This window comes from Daktulosphaira vitifoliae, unplaced genomic scaffold, assembly GCF_025091365.1.
Source record: "Daktulosphaira vitifoliae isolate Bord-2020 unplaced genomic scaffold, ASM2509136v1 Scaffold_1, whole genome shotgun sequence".
NCBI classification, from domain to species: Eukaryota; Metazoa; Arthropoda; class Insecta; order Hemiptera; family Phylloxeridae; genus Daktulosphaira; species Daktulosphaira vitifoliae.
The window spans coordinates 78016592-78042982 of record NW_026099572.1 but is presented as its reverse complement, the minus strand read 5'-3'; the positions used below and the strand labels follow the sequence as shown (position 1 = coordinate 78042982).

Sequence of the window (26391 nt, the reverse complement as noted above, 5' to 3'; positions counted from 1 at the left end):
TTTACTTTTATAAAAATATATCGGAAAGTATTTTTAATGACTCAAACATAGTTTAATGATAAATTAAAATATTATTATTTTTCGATAGAACATAACAACATTTTTTTTAAAGAGGCAGTGTTTTCTTTATTAATATATTTAAATTACTATAATTATCACTATTCTAATTTGTTTGTTATTTATGAATGTATATAATTATTTTTACAATACTTTATGTTAAAATATTTTTTAAGGTCAGGAAAAATGAAATTGAGCTATACAAAAAATGTATTCTAGATCTATTTGTAATAAAACTCCAGAGGTCAAGGATATATATGTCAATGATAGTCCCAGTCTGTCCTATTTTGTTAAAAACCAATATAGGAGGTAAAAAAATTGAAATATTAAGCAAGGGTACAATTAACTTAGATTTTTTTAAAAATAACTTCTAAGTAAATAGCAACAGATATATAATATTTAATACATATGTATAGAATATTTTCAAATGATAATTTTGTGTTGTTGATCAATTTTTTTCAATTTAATATATAATTGAAAATAAAAGAACAAATTTGTTTTATTTAAATTATAACCATAAAATATGTATCTTAAAACCGGAATATAGCTTCAGAGAATATTGTACTATTAATTATAGGAATGCACCTAATGTAATTCGAATAGGTAATAATTTCATTTAATGGAAGACTGCCAGTGCAAAATAACTATAAATTTATTTTATATAGGACAACAAATTAACTTTGCCAATGAATGTTCTTTTATACATATAACTAGAATTGAATTTTTCATTATGTGTATGTATTATGGTGTATTGTTTGGGTCATTTATCAGTTCAAATGTCGTAGTTAGTACCTGTGCATATTTAAATGGCCTCGTTTCGCATAGAAATAAAGCTAACATGATACTCCTTATTGGACTATCGTTGAAATTAATGACATCATAAAACAAACCATAGTGATCAATCTTCATTTTTTCTACACTTGATTTATTCTGAGGAAATCTTAAGATATGGTTTTAATTTAATAAAATACGTCAACTAATTCTACATTTCTTTGTCTTTATAAAACAACAATAAATATGTAAATAAGTTTATTCGTGGTACATATTTTTATTGATGAAATACAGAATTTCCACACAATATTTAATATTATTTGGCTATTAACGTTTTAAAAAGTTACTTTTTTATTAGATGAAACAATAAAAAAATTAACAAGTTAAAATAAAGCATTTGATTTATACTGTCCAACATTAGTTTATTCGCAATTACTGCGTAATATTTACTTGTATCCATATCGACCGCCTTTTAAAGTTTATCACGTGGTGTGTTTATAACCGTTGTGCTAAAGATAAATAAAAAAAACCCATACATAAAATACTATTAAGCATAAAACTGAATTTACGAGTTTCATCAATTTTAAGCTTATTTCATAGCAACAAAATAATAACTTCTGTGCTAGAAAATATTTTATTTCTCGATCAATTTTTAAAGTGATATTTAGATGTGTGTTCGGATAAAGACTCATAAAGCTACGAAAAAAAAAACGCGGTTTTCATAAAAAATTAACCAATGATATGACTATTATTATAGAATTTTCAATTACTAAACAAATCAAATGTTTATACAATCTCTTCATCAATATTGATAAACATGTGCATTTTCATTCTCTATTTGCTGTGTTGTATAACTTTAATTTGCAAAACAGTTGTTAAATAGTTCAATTCCAAACGACTAAACCTTTACACTTAACAGGATTATCTAACAATGTCTGGTTAGTTCCGTTAGAGCGATTAATCTATTTGTTAAAATTGACTTCCATAAATTACTCAACATAAAATTTTTTACCAGCATATTGTATTTTTATCATACAATCTAGAAATTATTTTACACGCGAATGTACTTCTGCTTTAATGGTTACATTTGATACTACTTAATGTTATAGTCTTTTTAAAAACATACTGCATTATTTTATCTTCTCAAAAATACTTTTTTTATTCAACCTAAACTAGATTACTTAGTCTATATTATTAATATAAAACAAAATTCGAATAAAAAAAAAAAACAAACAAAAATTGTTTGAATGTAGTTATATTTCATCTTAAAATTAAAGACTTCAATTATTTTTCATACATTTAAAATTATATTATATTAGCTATTTCTGATTACGAGAAATAATATATAATATAATACTTATGCTTTTAACATAATAAAAATAAATAAATATTCTTACTTTATTTATTGTATTAACACTAGCACCATAGTTGATAAGCATTTGTACTGCGTCCGTATGGCCATGCCACGCTGCCATTAAAATTGGCCGCATACCATACTGTAATATAAATAAATAAAACGTTATTTTAGTAATATAAAAAATAAATTTTCTTCAGTAAACTACGACAAGTTATATATTTAAAATAATAAATTAAAAAAAAGAAAAAATTCTTTTGCCGTTTAGGGTATTTTTTTAATAAGTACATAATTTATTTAAAACATGATAATATTTTGTTTTAAATATATTTACGTATGATTATGATTTTAAGATCTGACATAGAATATTCGTTAATCTTCGATTAATAATTTTTAACTGTGCGAAAAATATTATTTAACTTTTAATAATTCATGTTAATCAATTTCAAAATCATAGTTACTTAATGAAATATTATTTATAATAGTTTAAGTGTTTATTTGTATAAAATATTGACACAAATTTTTTCACCTAGTAACAATATTAACATTTTAGAGAAAAAAATGGTAAAAATATACTTGATAAATAACGATAATACTCGATTAGGTATGTTATTTATGTAAAAATATTGTGATTTATATTACTTTGTCTTTAGCTTCAATGTCACAATTTGCATTGATAAGTGTTTCCATAATTTCAATATTTCCCCTCGAAGACGCCCAGTGAATAGGAGCTCTGCCATACTAAAAAATAAATAATAAATCATGTTACATATAATTTTTTTCGTTGGTTGAGAAAGCTTGGATAAGTTATTGAAGCGTATGCCGAAAAAATTTACATAAAAGTCAATAGTTCATTCAACAACTAATAAATACAAATAAACGTAAATTATTAACTAGAAAGTCATAAAGGAGTTCATATTTTTAATTTAAAAAGTATTGATTTATATTATTACATCCTCGTGAAAAAAATGGTTTAATAAGTTTTTATAAAAACTAACTTTTATCAATAAGAATTTTTTCAGAAAACAGAAATGTTTATAAGAGTTTTGTCGACACATTTCAAAACAGATTCATCAAAGAACAATTCATAAAACACAAATGTAGCAAAAATTGTATTGCTTGAAGTGTTCCTTTTTACACATTACTAGAGCTATAAAAAACGAATTACATCTAAAGACATTTGAAAAATTGTTCTAAATGAGACGAAAAAACGTTAATATTGGATGATTCATAGGTACTGGACGGTTGATTAAGATTAATTACTATAATTTCTATAAAACAAGATAATAAACCAATAGTTAATGTAAGTAGCTTAATAAAGTCATTTCGCTTACAGCGTTAATGTTAAATTTAGTTGACTGTTATCAGAATTACAAAAATAGAATTGTTACTTAGAAATTATAAAATAATATTCATTGTTATGTAAGCCTTTGTTGGTTACAAAATAAAATGCTATGAAAGGATTTATATCAACAATAAACTGAAAAAAATCTCAACAGACTTAAATTATTTAAATTTATTAAAAAAATTTCAAATTAATTAAAAGTTATTAGAGAAATATCATTCATGTGAGATTTTTTATTAAAACGCCTTAAGAGTTTCAATGTGTTTATATTAATTTTTTTTTATAGTTTTTTTTATTATTGTTAACTAACTAAAAAAAAATACTTTTTTATATTCATAACTATTATAGTTCCACCACCATCGCTAATTTATATTATAAAAAAATCGAAAATCTCTTTACGGGCCTATTAAAAAATAATTAATATCACATGTCTTATTTGGTCTCATCTTGAAAACTCATTTGATAATTAACATTTTAAATTATAACTATGTAAAAATAGCTTTTTTAAATTAAAAGAGCCTATTAAATTAAAACAAAGCCACTTATTGTGGTTTTTTGAGTTAAACATTTTTAATATATTTTGGTTTTAAATATAGTTTAAATTTTAAATGATATTAGCCACAAGTGATCAATTTTTATTATATGATATTAAATATTATGGAGGGCTATAAGAAAACGAAAATGCGTAAATGATACATCACTTAAATGATAAAAATATTTAATATTAACTATGAAAACGTTATTTATAATACACTATTAAAATATCAATTATACTACATAGTATTCATTTAATATAATTGCTTAAAAGATGTAATATCGACTTATATAAATCCAAAGTTAATCGCGAAACAAATGTTAAAGCGTTTTAATTTTAACCATAAGATTTCAACTTTTGAAATTTGATTACAAAATGAGATGATACTCTTTTAAAAAATGTTATGATGATATCTCCTAAAATAATCGTAAAAATTAATGAAAATCTTATTACTTATACAATTGTTGACAATCTACGCTTTTTTTTTTATTTTCCGGAATCCAATTAATTAAAGCAAGATAATATTCTATGTTTTGTACATTTAAAATAATTGAACGACAATATTGTGCGTCAGACAAAAGTAGACATTTATTTATAGCAACGCGACTTTATTATTTCATTATTGTTGCGGTTTTTGTTACAAAATTATAGGCACTAAGATTCTACTTGAGAGTTATTGTATTTAATGTTGTAATTAAATATTAATGTCGGTATTGAAAAAAAAAACTCTTTGTAACAAATTTTACAAAATATAACGGAATAACAATGTAATGAAGTTTTTCATTCGATGTACAAAACGTTGAGTAATACAACTAATTAAATCATATTTTTTTATTAATAACTTTTTAATAATTGTACAGAAAAGCCGTTAAACATTTTTAGTTTCCTGATTCGTTCAACAATGTAAAATAATAGGTTCGACATAAATTATTAACTTTCCTTGTACATAAGTAATAATTTTAAAAAACACTATATTTTTCAGTGGTTTTTAATAATTCACTGAAAATGTATAGAGTAAATTATTGAAAAACTATTACATAATAGTGGTCTTTTAATATAGTCTTTATATTATTTTCAGTTCAAACGGTAAATAATAAATAGCACAATTATTATTGTTGACAAATTTAATAAATAATAATCTAGTCAACTATTCTGTTGTTCAAAAGCCTTTGTTGAACGGTTCACGTTTAAATGCGCACTTTTCAATTAAAATATTAAAATAATTCAAATTAGAGATTTTTGTTTTTACCAGTAAATTCTTATCAAAACAGTTCGCTTTTGAACAACCACAAAAATAATAATTATATTTTTGCTGTAGTTTTTAATCGACATATTTGAAAAATTATGAGGGTAAAGTAAATCGATACAAAGTGAGTTCTTACATGTTAAAGTTAACATTAACGTTTTTAATTGCGTAAAAAAATAAAAATAAACCTGAGCAATAGAATTAATGTGCAACGCCTATAATTTTCTCTACCAGCTGTGTGCGTTTATAAATTATTTAGCATGCATGGTGGATCAATAAAAACACATTAGTAATAAATTAGTAGCATTAAACTTATTTTTTCATTTGAAACGTAAATCATTCGATGAAACAAGAGAATTCATTAAAAAATGTACAATAATGTACGAAAAATGTGAATACAACCACAATGTTATAGTTTATAAATTGTTTACATTAGGATTGATGTGATTTTTTCAATGTGTTTACTGGTGTACACCAGGAAAAGGATGCTGCTATATGATGAAATTCCGAAACAAAATCAACCAAATATGAATTTCCGGAAAGTCAGTTTATTTCAATTTTATATCGGATATGTCGGCTAGTTTTCTGTCTAAAATGAAGTATTTTCTGTTTGAGCAGTAGTAAATAGCACCGATTTGTCCCTAAAAATGGTAATATAATACTCTGTCTCTAAAACACTTTATCTCTAAAAAAAAAAAAGTGTGTCATAATATACGCCAATTTCCATCGATTTTCTCCTACTCAACTAGAGCTTATTTATTACAAATATCTGAAAATAATTTTCACTTCGGTTTTCCTTTTTTTTTTAGGTAGTCAAAATCGATTGGCGTTATATCACAAGTTCCGTCCGTTTATTTTTCTTTGAAACTAAAAGTATCTTATGTCATTTTGGTAAGCCCAATTCGCCAAGAAAATATATTATTATTGCGATAAAAGTTTGTCTATAAAACCCCTATACATTTATGCCTGTATCCATATGTCCATAGAATCCATTGGATTATGTAACGTAATTTAAAGTCTACATCGAATACGATAAAAATATATGCATAAATCATTTTGTGAATTACACGTATGAAACGTTTTCAAGAAACTATTGAAAGTTAGAATATTTTTTCAGGTAAGAGTAAGTATTAAATAAGAGTAATACTAAGTAAAGAGTTAACTACTATTTAAGCTAAATGAATAAAATAAATTTCGTATACGAATAAGTTATAAACGATTTACTTTTCAAATAATTACTATTTGAAAAATCATATTAAAACATTATTCCCTATTTCAGTAATATGTTTTATGCAATGCTCACTTAATATATTGTGTACCTAAGATGATTTTAGGCATACTGTCAAAATCAATATTTGCAATATCATAATAACTGTGATATTACACTAGGTCAATATTTATTTATTTTGCATGATACTAATTCTAGTAGCTCAAATTTATTTTGACCTGGTTATTTAAATTTTTAGTTAAAACGAGTTGTGTATACTGACGTGTTATTGTTCCTCTATTGGTGTTGTAGCCCTAACACTGTTGCAATAACTTTTTATGTGCAGTCGTTTTTTGTTAATTTAAAGCATATTTAACAATATTTTACCAACACACATTTTAAATTCACTAATTTATGCATAAAAGTACATGCTTCTATTTTTTTTTTTTTTTTTGTTAAAATCTCTTCATTTGAATTTCCTAATCCTCTGTACAACAATATTAAGCACGTTTCAAATTATTCAATTATTTTTTATACAGCAAATCCACAATGTTGTGTTGATTTTAAACTTCTCATAAATGTATTATCAGTATAATATGTTTATGTAGTATATTCACTTGAATAGAAGATTTTTGAAATTTTTAATGGCTCATTAGTATAATAATTCTTTAATATTTAGTGAATAAGATATTACTGAATAATTTTTAACAATTTTAATTGTATACTTAGGTTCTAATATTTTTTATCATGACATAATATTGAATAAATTTCTATAGTGATTTCATTTCATTTACTGCCATCGATTTAGTAATTTAAATAATTATATGATAGTAAGTAATGTTATTTTTATTTCCTGTTTTTATTTTTATGAACATACGATAATTTCTTTTTAATAGGGTAAAAGAGAAATTAAACTTTTTATTACCTCTAACTTGCGTGTTTAATATCTATAAGTAACATCTTACACAAACAAATTTTATAACAATAGGTATATTTAATGTATGTTTCCATCTATTAATCTTGATAAAATAAATATAATAGAGAATACTATTTTGTGATAATTATATTTAAAAAATTGGTTAAATTTTTTTAAAAGACATTTATTTTATTAATAAAATAACTTCTTTTAATTGATATACTTACATTGTTTCTTGAGTTTACATCAAGTGGCTCTTTAATTACTTTTTTAACTGCTTCTAGGTCATTTTTTATGACAGCTTCATGAAGGAGTAATTCATTTTTTAAGACTAAAAAAAAAACAAGAAAACAACGAGTAATTATTGTGTTTTTATCCCTTACATTATATCTATAACTTTTCTTGGTATTATTACCACAGCTTTCGAGATAAAAAAAAAATGTATTTTGTTATAATTTCTTATACAATATTCAACAACACAATAAAAATATTATAAAAAGTAATTGATTTATCTTGATACACTAAATTTCTCCTAAATGATAACAATGCAAATATTTTTTTCCATTTTTAAGTGTTTAAATATTTTTGAAGGCCATCTCTTATCCCATTTTAATGTAATTACTTAATTTTTTTTAAATATTCCATTTGCATTTAACTAACTCGTGAAATAGAAAATTATTCAATTAAGTAATTGACTGGTCGATAATAACTTTCTAATCAGTATTTTCGATGTTATTAACACTTTAATATATAAACTAGTGAAGAGGTATGGAGGTATATTACTTTTATTATCACGTGTTATTTTGCCGCCCAGGTATAAAAATATTTATAACTACTGAGCAACTGATTCAAAAGTTATTTTAAAGTTATATTTTCTTAGTTTTATAATTTTGTGTTATATGAGCTAGATTGACATATATGTAATCAAGGAAAAAAATTAAATTAATACCTTTACTAGGAATGGACCTAAAAATATTTAATCGCTTATGAATCGAGATATTATATTATAGTAATATTAAAATGTTTTCTACAGCTTAGTTGAATTTTCCAATCTTTTGTGCTAACAATATACGTTTACTATTATCAAGCTTTCTAAGCCATCAGTTTTCAATAAAACAATATAAAGTGTTTCTAAAACTTTTTACTTTCATGAAATTACCCTTAAAGGTTAAAAAATCTCTTCTACTTTTATCGCATCAAATACAATTGAAAGCTGTGCTGATTTATAGCTAAAATAAAATTTATATTGACTGTTTTAGTCCTATTCAATAATAAAAATAACTACGTTAATTTTTCTTAGTAAGTATATTAATAAAAATAAATAATAGTATGGATTTTAAAGATACTATGCCAAGAATATCTTTTAGATTTTTGGTTTCAGAAAAATTTATCCTACATCTTATATCCTCTGCCTTGACACAATCCTATATTAGAGTGTATCATATTTCACCTTAATATAGACAATGACTTTTGTATTATCAAAAAACAATGATTTTTATTTTATTAATACATAAAAAACAGACCACTGCTTGCGCGTCTATTTCCTGCCTCAGTCGGTGGCTCAGGATTTTCTTCTCCTCCTCCCATTGACACTCGCCTAAGGACTACACAATCGTCCACTCTCAGCATGTTGCCAGCATTACTTTGATTCAACCTAAAAGTAACAAAAAAAGTATTAAATGATTTATACGTCCATCATAACAACTTTACAATAATTGTTGAAGATAAAATTTGGTTATATTCACGAAGGTCAAAATTTATGAATATTTTACGAAATAAGACACTTTAACGATTGAAGAGCGAAATTATTTAAAAACTAAAATAAATTTTAATTTTATATTGTTTGAATAAAAATTAGCCACGTATAATACAAAAAGTTAAAAATAGCTGCTTTAACTTTTTACTTATTTTAACTTTTTTTTGTTTACAGTTAACAATTTATAAAAGAAAAAATGAAAAACTTTTATAAAAGTTTTTTGATGATATTAAAGTTTCTTCCGCATTCTCGGAAATAATGAAAAATCATTTACCGTAATTTGTAGAAAAATATTTATCCAAATTAAATTTGTTTGTGTTTTAGTCATGAAATAAGTTATTACCCTGTCTACTTGATAAAATATTATTGTAATGGTTGATTTGTTAGATTATACTACATATTTTTAGCAGTAAAAATTAACATCGAAATATAAAAATTCTCTCTGAATATTGTAATATTATTTTATAATTCACTAAGATGTTTAATTTTAGTTTACCAATGGTTTTTTTTTTTTTGCTATCATATAAACATGTCAGCAGATTGACAATAATACAAATATGAGTTTACACTTGTATTTTATTGTCATAATCAGAAGTTTTCCTATTATTTTTGTAGCTGCTAATGGGTTTACGCTTATTCTTTTGAATAGTCTTAGTTATAAATCTTTTTGAAACATTAAAGTGTATAATCATAAAAAAAGTCAATGAAACAGTAATAAAATCAAAGCTATGAATTCAAATGAAACGAGCTGATTTTTTACAACTCTTTTTCAAAAAGAATACCGATAACATCCATTTGATGTTCATAGGCGTTCAAGAAAACTTTACAGGGACATCTTTGCCTTCTGAATTTATTCAGCAATTTTATATTTACAACTTGATAAATTTCTTCATGGAAAAACTCTGAAGGAGACTTAATTTCATAATACTCCCTATTTTTCGTCTTCTTCTATAGTACTCAAGTAAAAAACATATTTAGTCTAAAATATGTTTTAGCATTATGCTAAGCTGAAAAGTATTTTTTTTTGTGATGATGTGTGTTTTTTGTCTTAAATGTCTCAATTCTCACTGGATTGGTTTTAATGACCACAAAATAACATGATTTTAATTAAATTAAATTTATCGTTGCCAAAAAGGGGGAAAACCATCAATTTTAGAAATTAGAAAAATATTTCAAAGTTACGCTACTGTAATGATATTTTCCATTTTTTTTTTTGCATATTAATATTGCTATACCCTTAGCTCTGATCCTAATATAATTTTAGTAGGGCATACTAAAAATAAATTTACTTTTAGTATGATTTTATAAAAATTCAATGAAAAATCAAAGTTAGTAATGGTTAAAAAAAACCATACACGCGTGTAAACAATTTTTTTCAAATACATTTTTAAAAGTGTTCCGGACATTTGTTCTATTTAACCTATATTAAATTTGAGCTCTTAAAGTGATCTACAGTATTAAAAAAAAAAACTATTCCTCGAAAGTTGGGAAAATTATAAATACGTATACACATTATTGTGAAATTTAATAAATACGCAACGAAGCGTTTTTCTGACAGTGGTCAATAAAATGACATGGTTAATAAAAAAAATGTTTTATGATTGAAGTAAAACTTCAGATTCTTTTGAAAAAACTTATCTTTATGTCGAAGTAAGCATTATTTGAATAGCGGAAGAAAATTTTGTATATTACACTTGACATGCTTTGCTGTAATCAGTAACTTAAGTTAAATACATCACTTATTTATACTAAAAATCAAATATTTTAATAATTTTATCTAAGTGAATACATAAATCATTTTGGAGTAGATAAAATTGTTCTTGAATTTCCAATCCCTTATTCTTAAATTACTTAAATTTAAACATAAACTATTTTGAAAATAATGGTAAAATAGCTTATAAAATTTAAATTATATGAATAAATTATTCTCTATTACAAATAATATACGCAATTGTTGATATAATATTTTAAATGGAAACGTCAAATTTAATTAAATAACTGAATACGTTTTATGATTAACATTACTTCTCAATATGTTTCTTGGAACTTAACGTGATAATGTCTTTTCTTCGTTTTACTATAAGTTTTTCTTTAGTGCCCGTTAGGCATAGAAGTTTTAGATTTAAACAATTTGGAACTGTAATCCTATAACTTAAAAAATCAATACTTAATGTTCTAAAAAAAAAAATCAATGTATTTTTATATAAAGACTTTTTTTTTGTAAAAGACAAGTACAGAAAATTATCAATTTATTTGAATATTTTATTGCAATAACACTTTTAATAAACTTTGACACAGTTTTTGGAGGAAAAAAAACCTTTAAAACTACACAGAACAAAAACAACACAAAAATTTAATTTGTTTACACCTATTACCAAATTCATGTTTTATGTAGAAATATTCAAAATTAGTTTTTTGAATAAAAGTTTATGTTTATAATAACTAATTTATTTTAAAAAATTTAATACTTAGCGACTTAACAACGTTTGTATGTAAGTGAAGTAAACTAAAGGTCTTCAATGTTCTTTATTAATTGTTATTAATTAAATAAATTAAGCCAATACAACATTAAAATTAACATGACATAAGAACAGTATTAAAATTATAAACTTCTTGACGATATAATGTTTTTGTTGCTAACAATTTAGTATTTTTAGATATAAACATTGAGAAGATAGCAAATTTAATAAAAAAAAAAAGTAAGATGAAATCTAGAAATGTTTCCCATTGTAAAACAAACACGGACGTAAAACGTATTTCAATTAAATGAATCTAGAATTTAAATTTAGATAAGCTTATTTTTCTATTTTGTCATTGTATATGAATTCAAGTTAATTAAATTCAATCCTAAAAAACATTAAGCTACAAGGCTTAAGATTTATTCAAGTTGCAACATTATTAAACACTAAATAAAAAAACCTTCATTATTGCAAAAATATTTTCTTAAAAAATCGTTACCAAAAACTTATTTTTCAATAGTAAAGAAAAGTTCACCATATATCTATTTTGATAATCCATTAATTATTGGATATAATTATTAAATATAATCAAAAATTATCTCACCAGTCTCTGTGATGAATGAAAAATAACGTAAGTACGGAATAACTCATTAATTGAAAGCAAATAAGTATTTTTTTTTTTGTAAAATACATACTAATCAAACTTTAAATATCTTACTCGTAGAAAAAAATATTAACTGATATTTTTTAATTGTGACATAAAAATAAACATTTTTTAATATTTATATTTCTTAGATATATTGTATTCCTGGATACTATGTATATCAAATATGAGTAGATTGAACTTTTTACTCCGTTATTTTTATGACAAGTTTAAATCGAAGACAAATTTTTAAAGTTATAGAACACTCAGATTAAACTTTCAATTTAAGCTGTAACTAGCTTTTAATCGTCACTATTATATCGTTTTCTCATTCAGCGCTATTTTATTGAGCACAAAGCAAACACGTTGGCTTAAATTTATTAATTCATTTCCTGTGTATTTCTATAGTTAAAATCAATAATGTTTGTTGTGTTGCATGTATAAATATTTTAAATCGTAAATGATACGTGGGCTTATGAAAATACGTTGTTATTCATTGGCATACAATGTAATTGATCCTCCAGTTAAACACATAGGTGATCCCAATTTGTACAGAAATATAATTTTGTCTAATAAATTGCGAATTTGTGTCGTGTCAAACGTTCAAGACGAAAGTTTATCTGCTTGTGCACTATGTGTGCGTGCGGGTAGCTTTTTTGAACCGGATCACATACCCGGACTATCTCATTACGTTGAACATCTATTATTTTTGGGATCAGCAAAATATCCGAAACCCTACACCCTACTGAATGAATTGGAAAAAGCTGGTGGCTGTTGTAATGCAACTACAGATGCCGAGCACGTCACCTATTTTATGCAAACGCCAACGCATCTAATGAGTGAATTTATCGACCAATTCGGTCACATGTTCATAGATCCATTAATTACTCCTCAAGCGTTAAAATTAGAAAGAAAGGTATAACCGATGAATAACGAATAAATTAGGCTTTTAAACTGTATAATCAATAACTATTACCTCCATTAGTACATCATTTATAATACGTGATGGATTGTTATTTAATTGAATGGTTATTTTTATTGATACGCGTCTCAAAAATAGAATTTAAAAACAAATTACTTAATTTATGATCGCTTTGAATAATATTCTATTAAAATGCATGTTTCATTGATTGACAATGATTTATTGTTTTACATATTGAAATATCTCCATTTCCGTCGTTAATTTATAAAATGATTTCCATAGAGACAGAGTCTGAGTTTATTTCCAATCATTTTAAAATATTAATATTGATAAAATCAAACAATAAAACACTGTTCAAGTATATCGTAAATTTGTGAACTTGTTAAAATGTTATTTATAACAGTATATTTGCATATTACTACACACAAGTAATAAAAACAAAGACACGTTTAAAGTAAATTTTAAATTATTTAAAACAACAGTACTAAAAATATTTTACCCATTATGATGAAATAATTAAATATTTGATAAAATGGATAGTGTCCAAAATCTCACGACAAAATACTTCATAGTTCATTATAAAAGTAACAATTGTCTTAAGACTTAACTTTTCATATTGTTAAAATATATTCATTGTGTTCTTTAAGCGAGTGGACAAAGAGTTTGGGCAAGTTATTTCATCGGATCAACTAAGAGCTGAACAAATACTGGCAACGGCAGCTTCTGTAGGTCATCCTGCTGGTAAATTCACTTGGGGAAATAGAAGTTCTATCAAACTTGGACCTATTCTGAAATCTGCTGTACTCGAATTTATCAGCAAATTTTACACCGCCAATAGGATGACGTTGGTCATTCATTCGCCGAAAAAAATCGAAAATAATATTATTGAAATAGCTATCAAAGTATTTTCTAATATAAAATCGAAATCTAAAGACAATGACATTTCCTTTGATCGAGCAGCATTTAACTCTAACAAGTAACCTTTACTATGACATAAAAATAATTCGTTTGACATATTATACTTTCTACGAATGTATTACGTTAAAAGTCCAATTCTAAGGACATTCCTAAATTACTGTAACTGTTTTAAACATGAAACGTTCTGCATCTTTATCTAATTTATGTTAAAACTAATTGAATTTAATACACTGATTTTGTGATATAGATTTCAAAAGTTGTTTACGGTTAAACCTGAAGCAAAGAATCTAAATGAAGTTCAGTTGAATTGGCTTGTACCTTCAGTTTATCCTCACTATAAAAGCCGTCCACTAGAGTTTGTCGGCAGGTTATTTAATTCACAATACTCGGACAAGTTAAACCGTGATTTCAAAAACCGCGGGTGGTCAGTTGTGAGCACTTGGGCAGGGGTAGCTCAACAGCAATTTCGTTCGAATTCTTGGTACGCAATTTTTACGATACACTTAACGTTGTTGGATATAACAGCCGATAACAAGTTGTCAGACATTGTTCGTCGAGTATTTGATTACATGGCGACAATACGCGTGACAAAAGCACAATCATCTTGTGTTTACCGTCGCATTATGTCAGACGTATTTCCGTATCCCATGCATTTGGTACCTCCACTAAACGCTGCCATTCGCATTGCAAAACATATGCAATACTACCAGCCTCGTGATTATCTCGAGCATTTCGGGGAATTTGTTCCTGATTTTAAGTCAATACAAAATTATATGGATGAACTATTAGCAGACAAAGTTTCTATCACAATACAATCGCACCGTTTTGCAAAACACTCCAATTTAAACATGATAGAGCCTTGGTTTAATACCGAGTATAGAATTGACGAAATACCACAATCGTGGTTGAGTCTATGGCGGAAAGCCGCTTTTGACGATTCATTTTTAAAAAAATAATTTATTTTTAAAAATTTCGTATAAAGAACTTAATGCCTTTTTTTGTAATATAACTTCTACGAGTACACTAGAATAAAACAACACCGCGTGAATTTATGTTCATTTTCTAAATAATTCATGCAAATTCTATTGGCATACCTAACCCGATTTATTTATCACTGACATCTAGGTCGGAGTAATCACAGTAGGTTATTACCCGCCTAGAATAAAAATCAAGCTGAAAAACTAAATCACTTAAGCCTTTTAAAGCTCACAATGACAGCGTTAGTTCTTAATGGATCGTTAAGCCGAGAAAGAATAATGTTAATTAAGTTATTATAGTACCAACAAAATTATATTTCGGGAATTTTTGAAATTGAAATTAAATTTCTTTCTGCTCGTGCGATTTTCCAATTAAACTATATACCACAGTAAATAGCAGAAAAAAATCATTTTTTTGCAATTTTTAATTTCTCACGCTATAAATAAATAATTAGAGTTTTATAAATGTGCATTAAAATAAATTCATAAGCATTAAAAACACGGATAAAATAAAATGTAATATTTTTCAATAAATAAATGATTTCTATTAAATTTAATTTGCATTAGTGAAAAAATTATCAATAACTGAATTGTATTACATTGAATGATAACATTTTGGTAATTTTGTAAATTTAACTCACAGTTAAGAATATAAAAAATTAATTAATTTATATAATAGTAATAATTATGTAGTTTTTATTATTCGTCTGAAGTTAAGGTGTAAAAAAGTCAAATCTAGGGCAAGGAGACGGTCAAATTCTCCTTGGCCATGAATTGTGAAGGTGTGTTTTATATAATTTATGTTACTAGGGAAATATTTTGGTAAACTAAATGGAATAATTTATAAATTTTAACAGTTTTTAAAATGTTCCTTTATTGTACTGTTTTTTAAACAAAACTTAATCTGATAATATGCAGGAAAATGCCATGCAAATTCTACTTGCAGCTATACTTGACGAATAAAAGTGTGACTAATTTTTAGTGACAGTGATTTGTATGTTTTGGAAAAATAAATTTTATCTATCCACTGTCAATGTTAAATATTTTTAATGATACCGAGAAACTCTAAACATTTTTATTCGAATCACCTTAATTGGGTATCGTTGTTCAATGTCAATCTTCCATTCGGTTGCTGTTTACATAAATTTATTGTAATGAAAAACACCTTTAAAGGATATTTAATTTAATTAACTTGATTATATCTGGGATAGTACGATACAATTTCAAACCTGCTAGCTTCACGATTCCATACAATCTGTATTCTGAAATATCACAATAATTTGTCATGACATATTTTTGACTTAGTAGTGTAAAAATCATTAATTTTTAATTTGATGATAATAATATTAATATAACAAGTTTTCATTAATGTAACAGTAATACACTCAAGTTGATAATGAATAAATTGAAATTTCACGCTTAATTTCGACAATTAAATTATTCAAAAATGAATAAATAAATCATTTGAATACACTTTTAATGCATTATATTTTCAATAGAAGATTATTTAAGGTTNACAATTAAATTATTCAAAAATGAATAAATAAATCATTTGAATACACTTTTAATGCATTATATTTTCAATAGAAGATTATTTAAACGAAATAAAGTTAAGTAAAAATAAAATTAAGTAAACGAAATACGGGAATAAAATATTTCATTTATGTTTATGTTTGTAAATTCGACCTATTATTATAAGAAAATCTTAGATTTTTTTTTTGTAATATTATTCATAATATTTCATAAGAATTAAATCCATATAAATATGATAATAATAAATGGTACATGTATTATTAATATGTATATTAATAATCATATCAATAATATTAACTTTCTGTACAGTCTCAAACTTTATTAATCCATTATTAAATCATAAAGAATTTTTTCATTTCTTTTTTGACGATCTAAATTAAGTAACATTATGTGTAAGAAAAGCCTAAGAATTTTAAATCACTTAATATGAGTAATAACACTGAATGAAAAATGTTGGAGTGTTTAGGACAGATGTCAAGTGTCAACAGCTGCTAGTGTATAAGTTTGACGTCTACACAAACAACTCAGTAGACATCTTATTAACACCGTAAGCTAAATACAACAGTTAAAATTAAAAGCACGTTCAAATTAGTTTTGGAAAATAATTTAAACTTAACATGTGAAAATTTCATAAAGTAAGCGTTTTGCTACTAATCAATCACTAAATGATTATTTTAAAAGTTTTCAAAAAGTTGTATACAAACTATTCATTCACTAAGTATTTCAAATTTTAAGTTTTTTATTGAGAAATTACAATAATTTTTTTTGAAATTGAACAAAACCATTGAGTTTCTTAATTTTGGACTATCAAAAATTCTTTAAACTGATAGAGTTAACTTAAGGAAATATTCGTGAGGTATACGTAGTATTTCAATCAGCCCATTTGTATTGTTGATGTTTTTGTGAATCCAAAAGCTCGAGACGGCTCACATCAAACATAATAATAGTCCCTATTTTGCTTTGTGATAAAATTGAAGTGGTTTATAAGAAAAAAAGTCCTATTTCAAGATTAGTGTCCTCTCTCAGGTATTAAACAAAACAAATTTATAACATCAATGATTAATGCGTGAGTATTTTTCATGCCAGTGGCAACAGTTGTTCCATTGGGAGATTCAAACAAATAGTATTTTGCCTTTCTATAAGTTATATGTAATAACTTTTTTGAACGTGTCCTACTTTCTAAAGAAATAATTCTTATCTTATTTCTTGTATTACATGTCAAGTAAATGTCAAGATTATCTTTCAATTGAATAAAGCACTCTACTTTTCTACTTTCTTTTTGTAAATATAATTCTATAAATAATTCACAAACAATTGAATATTCATTGATGTCTCGGCTATAATTTTTTTTAAACATATTCATTTAACAATAAGTTATGCATCTCAGGTTGTTCTAGTATAATTCTAAAATTATATAACGTGTGAATAAGTTTTATGAACATTATTTCGAGTGGATAGATTTTAAAACTAATATAAATATAATCAGTGAATACTTAAAATCTAGTACATTAGTTTTTTTTCTTTAAAAATATAGGACTATACGAGGGGTATTATTACTATTATTATGAGGGGTACTAGAAACAAATTATTCTTAATAATAAACCTAAATTATTTTAAATTAAACTTTCAATATATATCTAAAACTAATAAATCAATTTAAAGTAATACAAAAAAAAATACTAATATTTATAAAAAGCTAAAATTCAAAGAAATGGACAGAGTACAGTTTACTATTTTTTTTTATATCTATTATTAGCATTTTGATAAGAATAGAATTTGAGAGAAAAATTAATTTAGAGTTTATTTTCGAAACGCCCTTTTTCCATTTTTAATAATTAGTTATTTAAAAAATTTTTTTCCATTTTTAGTCAAAAATTATAAAACTTAACGTCGCCTGAAAAGGGCAATTTTAATAAACAAAATGATCATACATTTATGGAACCTACAATTTTTTTTATTGAAGTTTTTTTGTTGTATTATAAATATAACAAATTCATTGATCGCTTAAAAGAAGTGTAATTAATTTTTTTAAATATTTATAAACAATTTTTTTTTTAATTGCGTTAAAACTTTATCATTTGGAGGTAACGATAATAAGTAGATAACAGTGTTAATTTATCAATTACATAGTGTAACCTTTATTATATGAAAAAACCTCAAATTTTTTCCATTTAAATATTACAACTAGACATGAGTGGGTTTTTTTTTATCATAAAACACTTACGATATCGAAAGTTTATATAACCATTAACTGAAACGTGACAAAACATAAAATCAAACTTTTAGAAAACTTAATAATACCGACAAACGGGTCAATTTGAGACAGTTAAATGTTTTACAGATTTTATTACTTAATTTTTGTCAACAAATATTTTTTTGTGTTCCTTAACATTAAACATTTTGCTAGTGCTGTAGATTATTTGGCTGAAATGATAATAAATATTTAACTGTCCCGAGTTGGTCCATTTGACGATACCTCAGAATTCATAATAAAAATATCATAGTATTGCTCTATCAACTCTGTCTCATAGTAAATATTTCATTTTTTTTACATTTTTATATTATATTAAAAATCAAGTATACACTATATTCTTTTTTATTGTCACTGAGTAAGCAAAAATCAACTGCTCTAGGCAGAGTATAATAAAACTTCGATCAAACGAAAAAGACTATGTTACGCAATCTCATGTAATAAAAATGCGCGTCATGTTGTTACAAATTCTCTTATCCTTTGAATCAAATGTTGACAAATATAATCTATAGACCAAAAATCGTAAATTAAACACTTCACATACAGAAACGACCACGCAAAGAGAATATTAATAAGGTAACATTATACTAAAAGTGAAAACGGTTTATGTGGGTTAACAGGTAAATACGTTCAAAGGGCATCTCTTTAGACTAATACAGACTTAAGCTCTTGTAAACATTTATAATTGTTAACATTTATCACGTTTATATCAAATTTAAACCTATCGTACAAAATGTATGCAAATATCGACATTGTTTACATGAGTGTTGAAGAAATGCCTACACGTAGTGCCGCGTAAAGACAACGTATTATTCTTGTGTAACAATTGAATCAAAAATCATAAATTAATCAATATACTTTTCTTCGTTCATATTTAAAGTATTTGAATTTTTAAAGGTCTACCGCTATAAAAAATACAAAACAATGATATTAAATTTTTCATTTGTATTTTCATACGCAGAAAATGTATTTATTCATTTTATATTTACAGGTATTGTAGTAATCAATAATAAATTTAAATTTCTTTCTTCAACAACTAAATAATCAATTAGTTTACCCTTATAACATGAATCACAAATTGATATTAAATGCATAATAAATTTTAGTTAAAACCCAGTCTGGTGCAACAGAATGTTAACTCAGTTAGACGATGCTGCACTAACGTAGATCTCTAGTATTACAAAAACACAAAAGAGTTTTTCAATAAAAAAATTGTTGTATATTGATAAGTCGAAACAATATTTTCTTAAATTCACTTTAGCTTTACGTTCTATTAGCTTTACACAGTTCAAATTATAAATAAACCGTTTATTTGAGAAACAATGTATTATGTTCTTTATGAACTAACACATAATTTTTAAACAAATGAAAAAATCTATAAGTTTAAAAGTTTTTTTTTTAAATTCCATATGATTACTTGTAGAAGATCGAACATAGTGTACATTTCATGCTATGTGATTAATGATAATATCTCAAAACCGAAATATCTTAAATGAATTTTGAAAACGTAGTCTGAAAGTGTGGTGTGATAACTAAGTGTAAGTGTAGTTAGCATCTGCGTGTAATAGTAATAAAACAATTGTCACTTTTTGAAATTTTAACATTTTGGCAATAGTGTTAATAAAAAAAAACATAATTATTATTTATAAAATAATTGTAAAATAAATAAAATAATAATATATTTCGAGCATATAAAAGTAATTAAAAGTTGTTGGCTTTATATATTTAATGATGTTTGTGTAATTTATCATCTGATATTATAGTTATAAATATTTAATTAAAAATCTATTCGGGTAAAATAAAACGTTATAACTTGCCAGGTTAATATTGTTATTTAAGTTAAAACCGCTACGGAGGTTTCTATTAATGAGATTGATAAAATAATTCTTAGTTTAAGACATATTTTTAATTTAATATTTGTTAATTTACATAGTTTATAATAAACAATGATAAAACTATTTTAATTGAGAATGAGAAATTTAGTAACCTATGCATGTAAAAGACAAAAATAATGTTTAGTGGTTTTAAATATTCAAATAGGATAAATTTTGTTGAAATCAATTAAAATATTTGCTTTAGTGGTGTACTCAGACAAAGTGAATAATTCGTTTTTTTTTTTTTAATTTTCTTTGATTAATTACCATTTTTTACTAGTTTCAGATTTTGGACTTGGGTATTTTCTCCAATATGTGGTTCAAATAATAACGCAACTGGGTCACCGTGTTCTTAATTTTACTGATTAGATAAACATAGGACATGGCAAAATATTTAATTAATTTTGTTTCGATTGCACGCGTTTAAAACATAATTTAATCTCAATCTTGCTGACACCGTATATGTATTCACTTGTACACAACATCAAAATATTGCTATCGAATTTATAAATGGCTAATAAATTGTGATTTTTTGGCAACTCCGATATTCATTTAATTACGCAACACCTTCTAGCTAAAATGGAAACGTCCATTATGCAAATTATTTTTCAAAAGCACATTACTGTCAATGCGTTGCACATTACGATAACTTTTAATACTACACGTCTAAGTCGTTCAATACGTTTTCAAACGTGTCGGATAAAATTAATGGTATGTGATTACTTTAGCAGTATTAACATTTAATTTCGAACAGTGTCGACGGTATTATTCCAGAAAATTAATTATCACTGAAATTTGCTCGCGTCGCACATGTACTGTAACTACCCAGCCAACTTGCAACGTTTCCATAAACTCAACTTTAATAACGCGCCAACATTTTAATATGCACACAAATACAACGCCATTATACAAACGCACAGTTCACTAAAGAGTAGCCAACGACCACATACTTACGGTGCAATCGAAAAGCAACTTGGTCAATGACGAGGCACACACATGTTGAGTAACCGAATCCTATTTCGCCTACATTTTTGTATCGATAATAAATGAACCTTCGTAGAAATAAGAAAACACGAAAGCCGTCACACGCACACAACACACACACGGGTAAGCGTTCGATGAATTGATACGCGAAAATTGTTTACTATTATTTTCTAACTGGACGAGACCACTCGGCGGAATTCATAACGTACCGGATCTTCTGTTCGACGCTCTTCTTTCCTATCTCGTCCTGTCTGTTTACTTTGGTCGTCGCTCGTACCCGGACAGGACAACGTGTACAATGGCGATGGGAGACGGATATTTGTTGTGCGATGACTGATGCCGTGTCCGAAGTAAAACGACGGCGTAGACTAACAGCGAACTCTGTTCAGCGCGACACGCGGCGGCGGTAACGGCCTAAGGGCTGGCAACAACAACGTCGTCGGAAAGGGAATACCGGCCGGAGAAACAAGGGGTCGTTTCCGCGTTACCGGCGTAATCAGAGTGAATGAACAAAATTTATAAAGCAATCACCATCAAAGAACGCGTTGCCCGAATACGTATAAATTACTATTACCGAGTTAAGTCACTTTTGATGGGCCCCGGTCTTAACGGTGAGATCGTTTTTAGAATTTTTTATGGCTTCAAGACCATAATCAGTTGGCCCGATAAGTAATTGTTAAATTTATTATTAAAATGTTAATCTGCTCGTTTATTCAAAGCCAACTCGGCTGGAAAGAACCTCATCTGTTGGTATTATATTGCGAGAGAAAAAAAAAACACACGCGCACACATACTAGTCATGTAATTAGAAATTGTACTCGTATTGCAATAAAGATGCGTTTCAAATTGTAATCGTGTTAAAAATGTATAGCGCGTTTTTTAAACGTTACACATGACGCGACGCTCTTTTATTAGGGGACATTGAAAAGCTGCAAAAAATATATATCAAGACTTAAAAAAATATTTCCTTCTTACTCGAGATTTAAGTTGAAGACGAACATTTCTAAAAAAAATTCATAACATCAAATCAAAAAGAACAAGTGGCTATTTTGAACGATATTTTGTAAAACTTCCTCGGCAATTTTTCAAGTGCAATAATTTGTTGTTTAAAAGCTAAGTAAAAAATATTATACCAAAAAGTGTACTATTTCTAGTGTGAACTATTTGATGACGTTCAACCATTTGCACAACAGCATCTGCAAGGCTCTTGAAATCACATTTGATAAGTACTTTGCCGAACCCATTCGTTGTAAAAGTTAACCGCGTTTTCTTTCTAGACATTGCTGTACATAACGACTACAAAACGTGTCGTTATCCATTAAAATAAATTGGGATGAACAATTTCATCTCTGTTTCCATTAAGGTGGATTTTTTATTTTCTACAAACAATAATCATAATAATATATGGAGCCTATTGAAACTTGTATTTATTTTTTTTTTATGTAAATGCAAATCTCGTTTCACGAGATGATACACAATGAAAAAATATCTACTTTTTGAAAACATATGAGCTTTTTATAATGAAATTTCTAAGCTACTTTCAACGTTGATCATATCAAGAAAATGGTCTAAAAATTTGAAGAATCACAGTAGAAACATATTTTGCTTATTCTATTAACTTTGTTTACATTACCTGTATTTCAAACTAAATAAAAAATTAAATATTAAAAAAGTAAATAAGTTCATATGATAATCTTCACTAGTAAAAAAAAAGTCTCAAAAATAATCATAAAAAGATTCCTTTAAAGAAATCAGTTACCCTAAAATATTCAATATAATTTAGCCGTACTACAATTACAGTTTGTAATTACTTTACAAAATAAAATTCAGTGATCAGTTAAATTATTTCAGGGTATCTAATTGATTAAGTAATGAAGGTAATTATTACTTTTCTCATAACTAATTGTGCGTGCCAGATTTTGATATTTTGTCAGAATAAAAAATATTACTATATATTTTTCACAAATGCTTTCGTAAATATTTTAAAATACAACTAATACATCCTTGTAATTAATATCTTGTACAACTCCATGCTTCTTTTTATTAAGGCAATGTAAATTATTCAAAATTATAATTTTAATATTAATAATTATAAATAAAACAATATTGAAACACAAATTATCTCATTTTATCTTAAATATTCAATACAATTAAAAGCAAGAATTGTACCAGCCCGTTAAATCTCTAATATGATCGATATCAAAATAAATTTGTTATTTATACTAAGTATTCAAAAGGCAAGGGAAAATATTTCCATTATTCATTATATTTGTTTCCTTACTTATTGAATATCATATCTTTATCATGCTTTTGTAATAAAATTGGACCGATGCAAATGTTTTCATAACATTGCCAATCGACCGTTTATTTTTAGTTCAAACAATTATCTTTGTATACAAATTTTACATAAGTAATTAACTAACAGTTAAAAAATAATAATTAACAGCAAGTTATTAAATTAATCCATTTTGATGCGTTTTCTCTTCGGCTTTCTTTAGCACTTAAAATTCATTATATTATATTTATAAAAGCATCTATATGTGTCGAAGTTTTAGTTGTTATCACCAATCTTCACGAGTTCGAACCATCAAAAAGTATCTCTANAATTCATTATATCATATTTATAAAAGCATTTATATGTGTCGAAGTTTTAGTTGTTATCACCAATCTTCATGAGTTCGAACCATCAAAAAGTATCTCTAGTTCAGGCTAACATAAAATATCAAAATATATATGAATTGGTTTTCTTAGAGTTTTAAAAGTATCACTTATTTACTCTCTCTAGTAAAAACAATCGAATAAAATATATTCAATTGTGTGTCTTGAATTATAACATTTTACACAATGAGGATTAAGTGTTCTTTTTTCAACCATTTGTGCCTTTGAGAGAAAAATACGAAAATTAATTCAAGAAATGTAACATCATTTTTGTACTTAAATGTACAACTAATAAGCAGTAATTATATTCCATTATTTTCATTTAATGATGACTGATGGTACAGAAAAAATATTTATACTAACGAATAAAAAAATTATTATTTTAACTATATATATATAATAAATATAAACCGATATATTAAATAAAAAACGGACAATTTTGTAGTTACGACCCTTCTTATTTTCCTAATATACGAAAATTACTGCGAAATTTTTAGGTTTTAAATTATTAAACATTAAATAGATACTAACAAAAATAACTTGTGTAGTATTGAAATGTAGTTTAAATAAAACATACCTAACAAAATTTAATTATTTATTAGTTTTTAAGTACATAAAAGATTGATCAAAGTTTATTTAAAAATGATTATATTTTTAACAGTTTATAGTATTCTAATAAGATTGAATGTTTAACTTTTTATCAATCAATGTTTACATATTAATGTTATTTTAGGCGAATGAATTATGTATAAACTTATTCAGCTGTTCTCCTTTACATTATTTTTCAAAAGTCATGTTCGATATATAAAATAAAATAATAAAAAGCTTTAAAGTTTTAAATTTTAGATAAATACCTTTTTTGAAATCTGCATGTTTTATTTTATATGTTATTGAACTAAAATAATAAACTCAATAATACACAATCATAAATGGATTCACAAAACAGTTCTAAATTATTGAATAAATAAACTGGTTTTTAAAGACATAATTATAACCTTAACTGACTGAAAAGAAATGTATTCAATTTTAACTTGTAATATTATACCATTGAAAGGAAAATTAAATCCCAAGAGTGTTGGAGGCGGCAGTTTAAAACCTATGATAATATACGTTATAGTTTGTAAATGACATCGGGGATCACAGTATTACTTCATGAATGTGCTATGTTTAATAATGTGGTATATGCAAAAGTATTTATGACATACTGCTATATTGTTTGTTGTAATATTTATGTAAAATTACAGAATTTTATCTTCATTTTCAATTATAAAATAAGCTAAGTTAATATTTTAAAATTCTTTAGAAATATTAGATCCCGATTTTAACTTTAGAGGTTATGTGTTTAATAAAAATTAGGCATTGATATTCACATTTTAATATTACAAAGACAAAAAAAAAAATCAAATTAGAACATTGACACATTTTCCCTGAGTCAAGAAGCTTTTTTTGAATATAAATTGAAACTTGATCATTGTTGATATTACATTGTTATCTTTAACTGAAAAAGCAGTTTCCATTTTGAAATAAAATACAAAAGACATGATTCAAAACTGATTATGTTAAAGGAGCTTAAAGATCATAAAACCAAATTCTTAATTAGATAATTTTTCAATTTATTACTTTATTACTTTTAAGTATCAGTCTAAACTGATTACACGGTCTCATTTATTATTGAGTTTAATCCTTTAAACCTTAAATAGATAAGTTAATATAAATAAGATATCTTAATAATTATTTTTAAGTTAGGGTGAAATATATTACTCTTTAAACATCTCAAGTAGATGAAAGTTTTTATGATTATAATATAACGGCAAAAAATATTAACCTGACTTGACCATTTTTCTGTAATAAATTTTATTAATCAACTTTTCAAAAAGTTTTTTTAATTAATTTAAAATTAAATAATACATTATATAATAGTGCCTTTCCGCTTAAAATTAGTAAGACAAATTTCAAGATATACACAAAAAAAGATATCCACCTGA

The 26391-nt window shown here is 25.3% G+C and overlaps 2 protein-coding genes and 1 long non-coding RNA gene across 4 annotated transcripts in view; 2 read left to right on the top strand and 1 right to left on the bottom strand.

Moving 5' to 3' along the window:
- The window catches only part of LOC126896013 (ankyrin repeat and death domain-containing protein 1A-like), a 34311-nt gene extending 12206 nt beyond the window's left edge, over nucleotides 1-22105 (bottom strand). The window contains exons 1-5 of one of the 2 annotated variants that reach the window (XM_050668421.1): nucleotides 21715-22105; nucleotides 8955-9085; nucleotides 7659-7762; nucleotides 2825-2923; nucleotides 2226-2324 (exon numbers count right to left, since the gene is read on the bottom strand). In XM_050668421.1, coding sequence (XP_050524378.1) covers nucleotides 2226-2324; nucleotides 2825-2923; nucleotides 7659-7762; nucleotides 8955-9060 — 408 coding nt within the window. In that variant the 5' untranslated portion in view covers nucleotides 9061-9085; nucleotides 21715-22105. The remainder of the gene's footprint in view (nucleotides 1-2225; nucleotides 2325-2824; nucleotides 2924-7658; nucleotides 7763-8954; nucleotides 9086-21714) is intronic. The other variant, XM_050668420.1, reaches the window with a different exon arrangement.
- On the top strand, nucleotides 5118-7233 carry LOC126896015 (uncharacterized). The gene is made up of 3 exons (XR_007701756.1): nucleotides 5118-5958; nucleotides 6118-6199; nucleotides 6295-7233. It is a non-coding gene; the product is annotated as an uncharacterized LOC126896015 (long non-coding RNA).
- Nucleotides 12548-15085, top strand: LOC126895616 (nardilysin-like). The gene is made up of 3 exons (XM_050667710.1): nucleotides 12548-13205; nucleotides 13859-14187; nucleotides 14377-15085. Exons 1-3 carry the CDS (start codon nucleotides 12750-12752, stop codon nucleotides 15083-15085), a joined length of 1494 nt encoding a protein of 497 aa, XP_050523667.1. The 5' UTR covers nucleotides 12548-12749.
- Nucleotides 22106-26391: the final 4286 nt, after the last annotated feature.